The sequence below is a fragment of the Marmota monax genome, unplaced genomic scaffold (genome assembly GCF_021218885.2).
Source record: "Marmota monax isolate L192 unplaced genomic scaffold, Marmota_monax_Labrador192_F-V1.1 WCK01_AAM20220418_F8-fsc00029, whole genome shotgun sequence".
In the NCBI taxonomy this organism is placed as follows: Eukaryota; Metazoa; Chordata; class Mammalia; order Rodentia; family Sciuridae; genus Marmota; species Marmota monax.
The window spans coordinates 17,170,088-17,184,034 of record NW_026693024.1 but is presented as its reverse complement, the minus strand read 5'-3'; the positions used below and the strand labels follow the sequence as shown (position 1 = coordinate 17,184,034).

General features: G+C 40.3%; 1 protein-coding gene across 1 annotated transcript in view; it reads right to left on the bottom strand.

The window, feature by feature from the left end:
• Positions 1–1,243: 1,243 nt before the first annotated feature.
• Cap2 (cyclase associated actin cytoskeleton regulatory protein 2) overlaps positions 1,244–13,947 on the bottom strand; it is a 128,489-nt gene continuing 115,785 nt past the window's right edge. The window contains exons 9-13 of the mRNA XM_046453522.2: positions 12,922–13,094; positions 11,709–11,832; positions 11,541–11,623; positions 5,775–5,915; positions 1,244–2,762 (exon numbers count right to left, since the gene is read on the bottom strand). Of these exons, the coding sequence (XP_046309478.1) occupies positions 2,679–2,762; positions 5,775–5,915; positions 11,541–11,623; positions 11,709–11,832; positions 12,922–13,094 (605 nt within the window). The 3' untranslated portion in view covers positions 1,244–2,678. The remainder of the gene's footprint in view (positions 2,763–5,774; positions 5,916–11,540; positions 11,624–11,708; positions 11,833–12,921; positions 13,095–13,947) is intronic.

Here is a 13,947-nt window from a genome sequence, read left to right as displayed (position 1 = left end):
ATATCATATTCCACACTTTGATTCAAGTGGGTGAGGATAGGATTTTGAAGATAAAACCTCTTTAAATTTTTTTTTTGGTAGCAGGAATTGAACCCAGAGGTGCTTAACCACTGAGCAACATCCCTAGTCCCTTTTTTATTTTCAGATAGAGTCTTGGTAAGTTGCTTAGGGCCTCAGCCTCCCAAGCTGTTGGAACTCCCAAGTCACTGGGATCACAAGCATGATGTCTGTGTTGGTTGTTCATCTTTATCCTGTAATTCTACAAAGTAAAGAGGTATAGGAGACCCTTGCCCTGCTTACTTTTGATAGATTCTCATTTTGACTTCTTTTTTTAAAAAAAATATTTACTTTTTAGTTGGACACAATACCTTTATTTTATTTATTTATTTTTATGTGGTGCTGAGGATCGAACCCAGGGCTTCGCACATGCTAGGCAAGCGCTCTACCACTGAGCCACAGCCCCAATCCTTGTTTTGACTTCTTAAGAATGGATGTGTCATTGATTCTGCAAAGTGTGGATTTCTTATTCAATAGATATAGCATTGGAATTCAATAAGGAACAAGAAACAAAGCTTATTGGAAATACAGCATTTTCTTTTTGAATTTTTATACACTGCCAAAAAATTTTCAACAAATTTAACCTACTGGTTAACAAGTCTGGCAGGTGGAAGGTGCCTTAAGGCATACAGAGCTGGTAAATCATTATTTGATCCTAAGTCCCGATTTGCATTTCAGGGGTAAAGCATGTTGAAAAGCTGATGTTAATCCAAGGCTGACTGACAAACCCTAAGGATTTTGAGTGGACTTATTTTTCCATGGAAAGTTATTACTATATAATGGGTATGTAATATGTCCTTGTAAGAGTAATTTCTTCTCATTTAATTACTTTCCTCTAAGGTTTATTCATAAATTCATCATGTCATTCCTATTATAATCTATTAACATATAGTATGTAGTATCATATTTATAAAATCATCTATTCTGGCATCTATATATTAAAAAGACCTGAAGCAGGAGTTTTCTCTGTGAAGAGGCTTTGATTTATAAAACTGGATTCTAGAATTTTGTGAAGGCCTTCCAACTACAATGGCTTCATCTGGTATCTACCTTGAGGAACCATTCTTTAGGAAAGCTGATCATATGCTGAATACACTATCAACCAGGACTCATCTGTCTTTTAAGTTTCAGGTATGAGCAAGGGGAAAAATCAAAGTGGAACAAAAAATAATCTTAATACCCAAAATTCATCACAGTATTTAAACAATTAGAATTTTACTCTCTTTTGGAATAAGTTTACAGTTCAAAAATGATATTTATTAAAGCCACAACAATATTCATACAGACAAAACTTTTTGTAGCAAAACCTTGGTACATGAGCATTAGTAATTTGAATGCTATATGGATATAGAAGATATTTTTAAAAAACGGAAATGATATGTTCCAAAGGCTGTCATAGGCACAATATATATGCTTGTGTTGTTTCTGCAAGCACAGAATGACACTTTATCACACGTGATCCAAGAAGATACAATTCAGCACTATGTACCAAAAAGATACAAAGGAATATCATAGTTATTCATTTTTAAAAAGCAGATACTATCAAGACTACAAAATAGGAGCAGCAAGCCAAACCAACAAACAATTCTTTAGGTTTTAGAAGAAGTAATACATCTATGGCTTTTTTCATGGTCATTTTTGAGACTGGTTAGCGTCTGGCAAGTGGGAAAGAAGAAATGATTCTATAATAAAGTATGACACCATTTACAAGGCATCTGATATTTAACAGGCTCAAAACTGGAAAACAAAAATTGAGCTGTTCTCAGAGCAAAATTATGAGATTTCATGTAGCAGAAACATTGCTTCCTCTTATGCCGATCTTTTGGCAGAAGAGTATGCAGAAAAGTGAATTGTCACGTGACATGGAGGAACAATACTGAAGATGAATAATTAGAAATTTACTTTTTTTTTTAACCTTCGCTTTATTTATTTTTATGTGGTGCTGAGAATCAAACTCAGGGCCTCGCATGTGCTAGGCAAGCGCTCTACCGCTGAGCCACAACCCTAGCCCCTTACTTTTGTATTTTACTAACTATTAAGGATATAGGTCTTCCAAGGACCAAGAAACCAAATTTGGTCCTTATGTGGAATCTTCTTATTTATTTTTAGGACATGGACTGAAATATGAATTCATGCTGATAGTGTATCCACACCAATAAAGATGAAAATGTAGTAAAAATAAGAAAAAAAATCATACATTTTTCTGGGCACACTACTACTATTACATCACATTGAAATAGTCTAAAAGGTAAAAAGGACGTTGATTCTCAAAGGTTTTTTTTCCAACTAGCAATTAAGCCTAAGTGTAAAAGTGATACATGCAGTATTTTTACCTATCAGTGACTGTGTTAAGGATACGAGGGGAACAGAATTCTTTTTTCTTTTCCTTTCAATCAGTAGCGCTCAAGTTATGTGGAACTAAAATCACACACAAAGGTAAGTCATGAAGAAATGTTAAATATTTCAGAATGCCCACAAAGGCGTGCCAGACACGACGCTGTTTCTAGAGCTCGGGTCTGTTGGAGGCTTAACCTAACGCAGTTGGCGCTGGAGCTCTTGAATGCTGCTTGCTTGTGTTTGTGTGATGGGATTGAGGTGGGGGGGCCCAGGCTTTCTGGATATTAGGCCATAATTTCTGCAGGTTCAGTGACCAGCTTGGATCCATCCCATACTGTCTTGAACTGCTCAGGAACAGGAAATTCTCTCTGGAAAAAGGCAAGAAGAACAGAACTTTTTACATTCAAGCCGCCTCAAGACTGGTGAGTGCCATGTCATGGGCAAAGCAATTCCATTGAACCCAAATCTGCACCGTGGAGAGGTCTCTGTCACAGAGAGACTCCCACATGTGTCCCTTTTTGTGCCTATAAGCAATAGAACTAGCATTTACAGAGAACCAGCTGGGGGTTATGTGATGCCATCTACAGAAAGCAGAGGCCTGAGGGGAAGCAGCTGGCCCAAGATAGGGGGTGGCCACAGAGCAGACAGCCAGAATCCACAGCAATGAAGTCTCTCTCTTTGTTTTTATTTATTTTAACTTTATTTATTTTTAACTTTATTTTATTTATTTTACTATGTGTTTACCCAGTGCCTCACACATGCTGGGCAGGTACTCTACCACTGGGCTACCACCCCAGCCCAAGGCAGTCTCTAATCCACTCCTCTCTACCACATCTTATTAACATGCAGACTCTGATTCAGTAGATCGGAGAGGGAAATGAGAATCAAATTTCCAGCACGCCCTTAAGGCTTATGGCCCCAGCCACAGGGAGTGGAATTTATTCCAGTTATTACCTGTCTGCTCTTTGAGAAACTGCAAAAAATGTGTGTAAGCTTGTGTAAACATTTGTTATCCTGCCATTGTACTCTTTCCAGTGGAAAACACACACTTCATACACACCTGTCCCGCACCTCCACGCATACAACCACACAAAGAAGCACAGACTAGTCTAAAAAGGACTCTCCTCCTTCCCCAGTGATTCTCCAGACATTTAAGAGGAAGATGGAAGGGGACCAAGGGGAAAAATCAAAGTGGAATAAAAAATATTCTTAATATCCAGAATTCATCCAGTATTTAAACAATTAGAATTTTACTCTTAGAATAATTTTACAGTTCAAAAATGATATTTTTGTTGTTGAGCAGCCCCCTTGGCCCTGACTCCTGGAGCCTCCCTGAACTTCCTGCATGTGCCAAGCAGACTGAAACCCCACATTCGGGATAAGCTAATGTCTCTGCTCATGAGATGTGACATTTCACTGGAACACACATGACCCCTATCTTCCTAGAAGGAGGATCCAACTGTTTCTTTTGAAAGAAGCGAATTATTTATTTTGCTATAAAGAGCAATGAATTCTCCTTGAGTGAAATCTGAAATGGGAAACCTTTAAGTCTTCAAAACCCAATGTGTCCCTGTGGGTGTGTCTGTGTGTGTTGTACCTCATATCACTTCTGGAGCTCTTTTTGATGCATAAATGAAGCTTTGCCCTATAGGTGTTCTAAACTCTCTGTTGGCAGAGAGAAGATAGTAACGTGATGATGGATTTGCTCTGGGAGGCTGATTTCCTTCAGGATGAACCACCCCACCATCCATCTCTGCATGGTAATGACCATGGTGGGCCCTCAGGATGGTTCCCATTACCTCCAACTTAAAAATGTATGAAGGGGGTCAAGGACTGAAGACTCAGGGTAATTCACCTGCACGGGCAAGACTACACTTCCAGCATAAAAGCGCAGGCACTGCTTGTAGTCACTCTTTAGGCCAGTGGATCTTAATCTCAGCCCCACACTGGAACCACCTGGAAAGCTTTAAACACCACAGATGCCTGGGTGGCATGCCCAGAGAGTCCAGCTTAATGAGTCTGCAGTGCTCAGCCAACCCCGCTGCTTTCCTTAGCAGGTCCAGTTCCCATGCAGCTGAGCCTTCTGCTTAAACAGCTGCGAAGGCCAGGGATCATATGATTTATGGCTCTTCAGTTCTGGAGAATTCTCCTACTCTGAGGCTCTTCGGTATTGCCTTGAGTTCTTCCATAATTTTTAGGGTGAGAGCCCTAAAAATTGCTCAGGGCTGGGTGTCTACATGAGGAATGGTGAAGCACCCTCTGATGCTTGTAGTTTTGTGTTGTAAACTGAAAGGATGAATTCTAGGATGCTCTATATGGTATGTGGCCTGTGGAGCCGAAGAACTTGGCAGTGGGGAAAGGAGCAGTGGGCTGCAGCCACGTCTGTCCATGGAGATCAACCTGTCTCTGACTGCCGTGTAGACAGCTGGAGACTGACCTTTCAGGCTCATGTGGCCCCTCTTCCTAAGGTGTGCCTGCTAAGTTACCTTTTCTTCCATCCTTTCCTGGTTCACTAGTCCCCTGCTTAGACCCAGAGGGAATGATCTCTATTTATTCTCCTACTTCTAAGTAATGACAACTAGCAGATCCATGATACTCCATTATCCATAAATGTTATTTATTCACTTAAATTCCCTTTTCTATGGATGAGAATACCTGCATGCTTCTTTTAGATGCTATTGGAAGGACGGAGCAAAGAAAAGAAATGCTGGCAAAATCACTTAAGCTTGTGTTTCTCAGAAGGGCCACTGGGTGGCCTGATGGCATTAGAATCACCTGGGATGCAATTAGGAATCCAGACGCTCAGAGGCCCCATCTTGAGCCTCCCCAATCCCACCTCTAGGTGTAGGGTTTGAGTCTGGCCATTTCTTCTTCTTTATTTTATTGTTTTGTCTTTTTTTTGGAGTTGGGGGCCGAACCCAGGGCTTTGTGAGTGCAAGACAGACACTTTGCCATTGAGCTACATGCCAGCCTATCTCACCAGGCTTCTCACTGATTCTTATGGTAAGTGGAGGATCTCTGACTTGAGCAAACCTACACAAACAGTTCTATTTAACTGTCCCCTCTCCTCCTTCCCATCCCCACCCCCCCAAAGCCTTCTCCTTTCCTGTTCCCCTCCATCAGAGCTCAGGAAAAATATTTAGCCCTACACAATATGAATTCAGATGCATGCTGCGCTATTCGGTAGCAGCTGGCCAATTAAAGTAGCGATCAGTGACCTGCTGTGGGAATGGGCAGTGGGCAGAGCCCAGGAGCTGAGCAAGAGTGGTGGAAGGCAACTCCCTGAACTTGTTCCCACCTGTGATGGAGCTCCACGCTGGTGGTTTGTTTTCTAACCAATCTCTAAGAATTTTAATGACAGCCGCCTGGGAATTACTTACATAATCACCATCCTGAGGGACAAGGACATTCATTTCGGAAGACTTGGCGCTCACCAGCTCACAGTCCAAGGCGTCTTCACTGAGGTACACGTGGCAGCCTTCTGTCTTGTTAATGGAAATTGTTGGCACTCTCCCCATTACCTGAAATGAGGTGGGGGGAAATCTAGGGTCAAAGCAAACTGATAGAAATGACAGTGTTCCCCAATAAATCCATCTAGATTATTCTTGGCCTTAGCTTGGGCTTAGCCAAATGTTAGGAAGTGCTAGGTGGAAGCTGGGGAGACTGGTTAATGGGCTCCAGGCTGAAAAGGGAGGTGTCATTTGGGGATACAATGAAAAGACCACACAAGGGGATTCTCAAACCTCTGGGCCTCTTTCCCAAGACAAAATTAAGGGATTAATTTGGAAACAGCAGCTAAATGTTTAGAAAAAGTCTTGCAGCACCTGTAAGTGGATCTGAACCATATATTTGATTTCATGATAAAAGAAACAAGATGCATTTGCTTTTATTTGCTAAAAATTTTAGTTTTGACAAATATCTAGAAACTGGGATTTAAATAAGTACTAATACTGACATTTAAGAATAGGATTATTCTTGAGCAGAAACTGAGTAGATTGTTCCTAAACTAAGAATAAGTAAGAAACACTACAATTCTTTTCATGTAAGTACTTTTGGTGGATAAAAATCTCAGTGGATGAATGCAAAGTTTATATGAGATGAGTTCTTAGAAGTGTATTTATTTTAGGAGCCAAAACTGGGGGCTTAGCTCAGGATACTCATTATACAGATAAACAGGACTGTGCACAAGAGAGGGCAATTCCTGGTATTGTTTACAAATACTAAATGCTGTAAAAATTCTGATCAGTTTTAAGTTTCTGTTTGAACAGTTTTCAGAAATCACCCCAAATTGCACAGGAACAGAATGCCCCCAAAGACACTATGATTTTGCTTCTTGTAATGGTAATTAAAGTGATAAAGACATCTCCTCTTTCACCCTGAAGAAAAGGCTAGATTGCAAACCAAAGCAGCAAGTCCTGTTGATGGTGCAGGTGATGTAAAGAATTCCTTGGGGGGCGTCTGGTCAGATCGCCCTACTTCTCTGTTTTCTCTCTTCTCTGCATAGAAACTGAACACTGAGTTGGAATTGAACCTCAGTGCTAAAGTAAAGGCAGAGGTAGTTCAAGGTCAGGTAAGTACAGGGCTCAGCCACAAATAAAATAATAATACATATGTGTATTTAAAAAATGTGTCAGCAGCTATGTTTTGATAATATCGAGATTTGCTTATTTTATAATGATGTAGAGCATTTACATTCTGACCAAAGCTGTGTGAATACTAGGCAAGCAGAGCAAAGGGATGTCTTGTCACTGTCTCTTAGAACGTATTTATACGTTGCTAGAGTATGCCAAAATCCTGAAGTGTCCTGGGTACTGGAAAAGGCAATAGCAAAAATTAAAAATAGCCCTGTTATGTTAAGAACTGCAATTTCCACAGCATTTTGGTCAATGACGTATTTGAATACATTATAAACATGGCTTTCCCTGGTAGTCTCTGAATACTTTAGGAACAGAGAGTGTTTCTTATCAGGAGAGTAGGGCCAAAGAGCTCCTCTGCTGAGTGACAGGTGGCATGTGAGCTTGCGCAGGCGGCTACTCCTGCTTTACCTCCAAGTTCCTCTTTTAGTCTCATGTAGTTTTTCACAAACATGTTTCTCCATAAAATTTTTAACATTCCCATTGACTTCTTGGGTCTCTCTCTTTTCCCCTAATTTGTGTATTTTACTATGATGGTTTGCCAAAAGTAGGGTGACTGGTCAGATCCTGTGAACTTCAGTCCTGACCTGGTTATTCCTTTCAATCTTTTAATAGCATTATTGAAGGAAAACCTGCAAACATAAATTCACCCATCTTGAGTGTACAACTCCGTTATATTTAATAAATTCACAGACTTGTGCAATCATCTCTACAATCCAGTTTTAGAACATTTCCATCATCCCCAAAATATCCCTAATGGCCACTCACAATCCATCCCCACCCCCACCCCCACCCCAGGCCACCACTAATCGGTTTTCTGTTTCTATTGTGTGCAGGTCCTTTTAAGTGCTTTAAATAGGTAATGACATTCCCTTGGTTTGAACATGCCAAAGTTCAAAAAGTATTCACTAAATGTTTTTCTCTGAATTGCACTGCTGAATTTCTATCATTCTGATACAAGAAAACATGGCTTATCCTTAAAAATATTACAATATATTTCAAAAATAGAAAAATATATAAAGAATAATACAACAAATACAGCAATGTGTATATGCCTACCAATAGCTTCATCCGAGTGATACATTTTGGCTTATTTCCTATGTTTTTTAAGAGACTAAAATTTTCTAATATTGTTGAAGCCCCTTCATAACATATACCACCTCACTGATCTCTCCTTCCTCTGTAACTACTCTTCTGGATTTTGTGCTTATGATTCACCAAGTCTGTCTATTGTTCACCAGGTCTGTCTGTTGGTTAAAGCGATTGGCATGGCTACCCTGAGCTCTCAGAAGTACATTTACTATGTGGTATTGTTTGCATGTCTTTAATCTTTTTATAAATAGGTACATTGCACACTGTCTGCCACTCTGTAATGCCTTCATTGCTCAATACCGTTTTATACATGCAGCTGCGGAGCCTTCATTTTCACTAACGTGCAGTGTTCTGTGAGGAGGGTGATTCACTTGCCAGTTGGTGGACATTTAAACTGGTTGTTTTTACTGAATTACATTCTGAATTACACTGCATCAAATACGTTTTGAGTCTCCTTGGCATATGTACGAGTGCTTCTTTAGTGTTTATTCCTAAGAGCAAATTAGTCACACAGTATGATGTGGCTTCATGAGATGGGGCCAGTTTGCTCAGCAGTGAGTGCAACATAATCACTCTCCCAACATGGATGCGCCAGGGTTCTCATGTTCCACTTCTCTTAACATACAGGCAATCCTCAACTCAGAGTTCTTACAGAGTATGAGATTCAGTTCAAGGCACCCTGCAAAGGGCATTCTGAATCCAAAACTGTGTGAAAATATATTTCTAATTATTAACTTTACATACACCTATGCCTATGCATATATATGTATTCACTTACATATACACCTACATATAGGTATAGGTATGTATACGTATGTTTCTATACACATAGATATCCACGTATATGTATGTATACTCATATGTATAAACCAATTCTGTTTTCCTTCTCTGAGTTGCTTTAATAATCTTTGCCCATTTTCCTATTAGATTGTTAGTTTTTTTTTTCTTATTGATTCATGGTCCATTCTTTATATATTCTGGACATAATCCTTTTTGTTTATCTGAAAAGATTTCCCCAAATTCATGGTTGTCTTTCACCTTTGTATATCAGGTCTACTTGTTGAACTATAATTTTATTTTTATTTTTTATTTGTTCTTTTTATATACATGATAGTAGAATGTATTTTGACATATTATGCGTACATGGAGTATAACTTCCCATTCTTATGGTTGAACATCATGGGGAGTTCCCTTCCCCCCATTTTAATTTTAATGATATTTACTATTTTTAGATTAATTGGTTCTTCTCTTTATGGTTTGTGCTTTTTGATCCAATTAGTTTCTTTCTTTCTTTGAGGTCACCAAGACGTTCTGCATGTTATTCTCAGAGTTCAAAAGTATTTCTTTTCATAATTAAAACTTTACTTTTATGTATGATGAGAATTCAGTATATATTCTTTTCCCAAATAGATAATCAATTGTCCTAAACACACACTTCTATTAATGTATCTATCTATTTCAGGGCTTGCCAGGCTGTTTGTGAGTCTTTTTCTATACTTCCCACACTATAACGTTTTCAATGACTCAATATCTGGTATGCAAGTCCATTCAGCTTGTTCATCTGCTTTCAAATCGTTTTAGCTATTCTTGTTCACTAGTTTTCCAAATGAATTTTAAGGCCATTTTTCATCAAAAATCCTGTTGAGGTGTTTGAGTTGAGTTTCACTGAACTTATGGGTTAAATAAATGGAGACCACTGATACTGACGTCTTTCTGTCCATTTATTTACATCTCTTTTGTGTTCCTTATGAATACCTTCCATTTTGGTTGTTATTTTTTCCCTAAGCACCCTACAGTTTGGTTGTGATTTTAAATATTATTTTGTATTACATTTTCTAAGACTTATTTGTAGTATAAAGACAGGTTGTTGATTTTTGCATGCCGATGTTGTATCCAACCATCTTGCTGAATGTTTCTTCAGTTTCATAGTTTGTTAACTCTCTTGGATTTTATGTAAAGGCAATCATATTTTTAAAAATATTTTTTCTTAGTTGTCAATAGGACTTTATTTTATTTATTTATACGTGGTGCTTAGAATTAAACCCAGTGCCTCATACATGCTAGGCAAGAGCTCTACCACTGAGCTACAACCCCAGCCCAAGGCAATCATTTTGTTGGCAAATAAGGACATATTTGTTCTTCATTTTCCAGTTTTATATCCCTCAATTATTTTTCTCATCTTATTGCACAGATTGTACCTTTAATACATCACTAGAAGCAATGATGGAAGTATTTTTTCTTATTTTTCTGACTTTAATGGCAATTCTAAAGTTTTAAATTAAGTATGAGTTTTTCTGTAGCATTTTTCAAGATACTCTTACTTTGCTGACAGAATGTAGTATAGCTTCTCTGACTTTTTCCTAATATTATCAGCTATAGCTCCAGAGCTGGCATTAGTGCCCAGGTGTCCTGATGCCCAGTCAGGATTATTTCCATTTGACAGACACACGCAAAACTAACTTCTAAAATTACCATCAGTGAAATGTAAATGTGCACACAGGGGACTCTAATTAAAGGTTTCAGTGGTGACCAGCAACTTGGGAGGCTGAGGCAGGAAGATTGCAATTTTGAGGTGAGACCCTGGCTCAAAAGAAAACAAAAAGAGCTGGGGATGTGGCTCAATGTTAGAGCACCCCTGGTTTAATTCTCAGTGCTATTAAAAAAAAAGAAAGAAAAAGAAAAAAGTGTCAGGAAAGCAAAAAGATTTGTGCAGTCAAAATCTAATTTGAACAAACATTCTTGGGAAGTATCAGGTGGTGAAGGATAATTAACAATAGGAAAAATGTAGCCAAAGACAGAAGTCACAGTTGGCCAAAGATACGAGACACCCTCTAGATTTTGGTGTGTCGTAAAATCCCATTTGGCTAAAGCAAAATTACTAAACGACTACAGGTTTTCTTCTATTTTTGAAAATTCAATTTCAATTTGACTTCCCAGGTGTTTTTCTGATTACCTCACTAACTCTTAAGAAGAATTTTTCTTCTAAGACCAATTTTCCCAGTAGGGTTGGGGAAGAGTGCCATAATTTTCCCGGGGATGATGGTGCTACGCTGAGAAATCTGCTTAGTATTTTTACACACACAGTAATCGATCCATTCCAATCCACCAAACATTTATTTATTAGACAACTACTGTGTGCAGGTCCTGTGCAAATCTCTGGAGCTGTAAAGATTAGTTAGTTGTCCTTGAAATAGACAGTAAACCAGTAGAGGGATGTGTTAGAGGCAGAGGGTGGGGGAGTGAATGCTCAGAAGAAAGACAGGATGAGCCAGAAGAGGCAACGACAGAGCTATGTTTGGAAAGAACAGGAGCAGGAGTTTTCCGGGTGGATGTGGAGGAGTGAGGGTCCCCCTGCAGGCAGAGTGGGCGGTGCATGTGGGGCCACGGCCAGGGTGGAGCAGGGCTGGAAGGGCTGCTTACCTGGATCTGAATGTCCTTGGAGTTGATCACTTCCACGATCCCCACCACATTGTCAAACACCAGGCCAAACTTCTTACAGTTATCTAGAGGGGGAAAAGCCCACTAAATACTCACAGCATGCCTGAACACAACCCACCAGAGGAACACAGAGCCGCCCCTTGGCCCTACCAATGGTAATGGAATTTATTTTCCCATTTATCTGGAGTGTCGATTTGTCACATTTGAAAACGTAAGCCACTTGTTTCAGTTCAGTCTCTGAGATCACGAGGTCATTCCTGTCCTCTTGATACTCCTAAAATTAAAACACACAAATATTATGTACGAGGATATACAGATAAACAAGTCCACCGTGCACAGAAGTCACTATGCAGCTGGGATGATAGCTTTTCAGGGTGCTCTTTGTTTCAGATCCATGTCCTTCCAGGCACCGCCAGGCCTTACCTTGTCATTATAATGACGAAAATGGATGGAACTGCCTAGAAGGGGGTCAGTGTCAATGTGCAAGCATCGGGTACTGGCTCCCTGGTGAGTGGATGGGGCTGAAGCATGGGTGTGAGAGCTGTGGAGAGATTGATGCCAAGGCCTTGATCCTGCAGCAAAATCCACTGTGCCACGTAGGAGATTGGCAGAGGGGCTGTTGAAGGGACACAACAGCGGTCCAGCTCCACTGTGTTTTCAGGCCATGACAACCTTTCCAGGGATTTGGTCCTTATGCTTCTGGGATGCTCTCTGGAATGTAGAGGACACTAGCTTTCTCCACTTTCAAAATGTCCTTGTCCTGCTCACAGCATTAGCCCTGAAGGTCGGGGTGGCAGCGGTAGTGTACGGCTGTATCAGGGCCTCCATCAGGGGTACCAAGGGAACACTATGCGGATCAGAACGGGGCACACCTTCCCCAGGCCACAAGCTATTGTGGTTTCTCACTGCCTGGTTGGAAGCTAGCTCGTGGAAATGAGTAGTCAAATTCACAAAGACAGAAAGGAGAAGGTGGTCACCAGGGGCTGCGGGCAGGAGGCTAGGGGAGCATCATATGCTGGGCTCAGGGTTTTAGATCTGCAAGATGTAGAGAGTTCCATGGAGTTCCATGGTTGGATGGTGCTAATGGTGCACAACAACGTCACTGCCCTTAATAATGCCACTAAAATGTACCCTTAAAATGGTTCATGCGTAAATTTTATGTTACGTGTATATTACCACAACTAAAAACAACTTTAAAAATGTTGAAGAAAATAATGCATAAGAGTCAGAAAAAATTTATGGAAGCATTTGGAAATGCACAGTGCCTCCTCCAGCCAGCGTCCTTTCTCAAGACCCAGGAAAATGGGTGGTGCATTCATTCATCAAAGTGTGTGAAGAACACAGGTCAAAGGTCTTCACTCACCACCCTCCACTTCTTTCCTTCCAACTCGAACACTGGAGCATGTTTCTGGGGAGAAGAGGATTTGGGAGACGTGGGACTTGGAGTGTGGGATTTGGTTGGAGATCGCACTTGTCCTTGGGCCCGCAGGCTGGGATTCTTGTATGTCTTCTGGTCGTCTGTGACATGCCGGAGCCCTAGGAAAGCAACACACATGGGCACATTTCTTTATGACATATGCAAAAGGAAAGATGCTTAATGTAAACAAGCAGAACTTCTGGTGGTGCTATTTTTGTTACAGAGTAGTTTTGAGCATGTTAATGGTGTCTCTTGCTGCCTAGTTAAAAGTTGATGGAAATGAGCAGCCGAATTCAGAGAGACAGAGAGCAGAATGGAGGTTGGTGTGTGTGTGTGTGTGTGTGTGTGTAGTGGGGGAGGGGGACAGGGATCCTGTGTAAGTTTATACTGATAGAAGCACCATGGGCACTTTTTAACTTGAGGCCCTCTGTCTTTAGGGTGGTAGAAATTCTGCAACAGACCAAAAAAAAAAAAAACAAAAAAAAAAACCCAAAACCAGAACAACAACAACAACAAAACAACAAAAACCCAACTCCCATATCATTACTACATTACCACAAAAAATCTCATGGTTTGTTTCTTTTCTCATGGCTAAATCACCCACAAGAACGGGCCTAAAAAGTCAGGCATTCGGGTGAGTGTATATCAGAGTATAGAATTAACTTCTATGCCCTGTTGATTCAGAGTACAGAATGCCTTTATGGTTTAGAATGCAAGCGCTTTTGACCCTGATATATCTTAACTGTTATATTTTTAAAAATTAACCATCACTATGAGGACAAAGGTAGTTCGGTGATAGAGCTCCTCAGCAAGCCAGGACACCGCGTCAGGACAGAGGTGCTGCCTTTGGCCATTTTCATTTCACTTGACCTTGATGCTTGGGTTTTAGAGGATGCTGCTGGAGCACCAGGGGCTGCAGGGGTGAAGTAGTGCAGTGGTTGACTGAGAACCCAGAGTCTCTGAGTTCTTCCT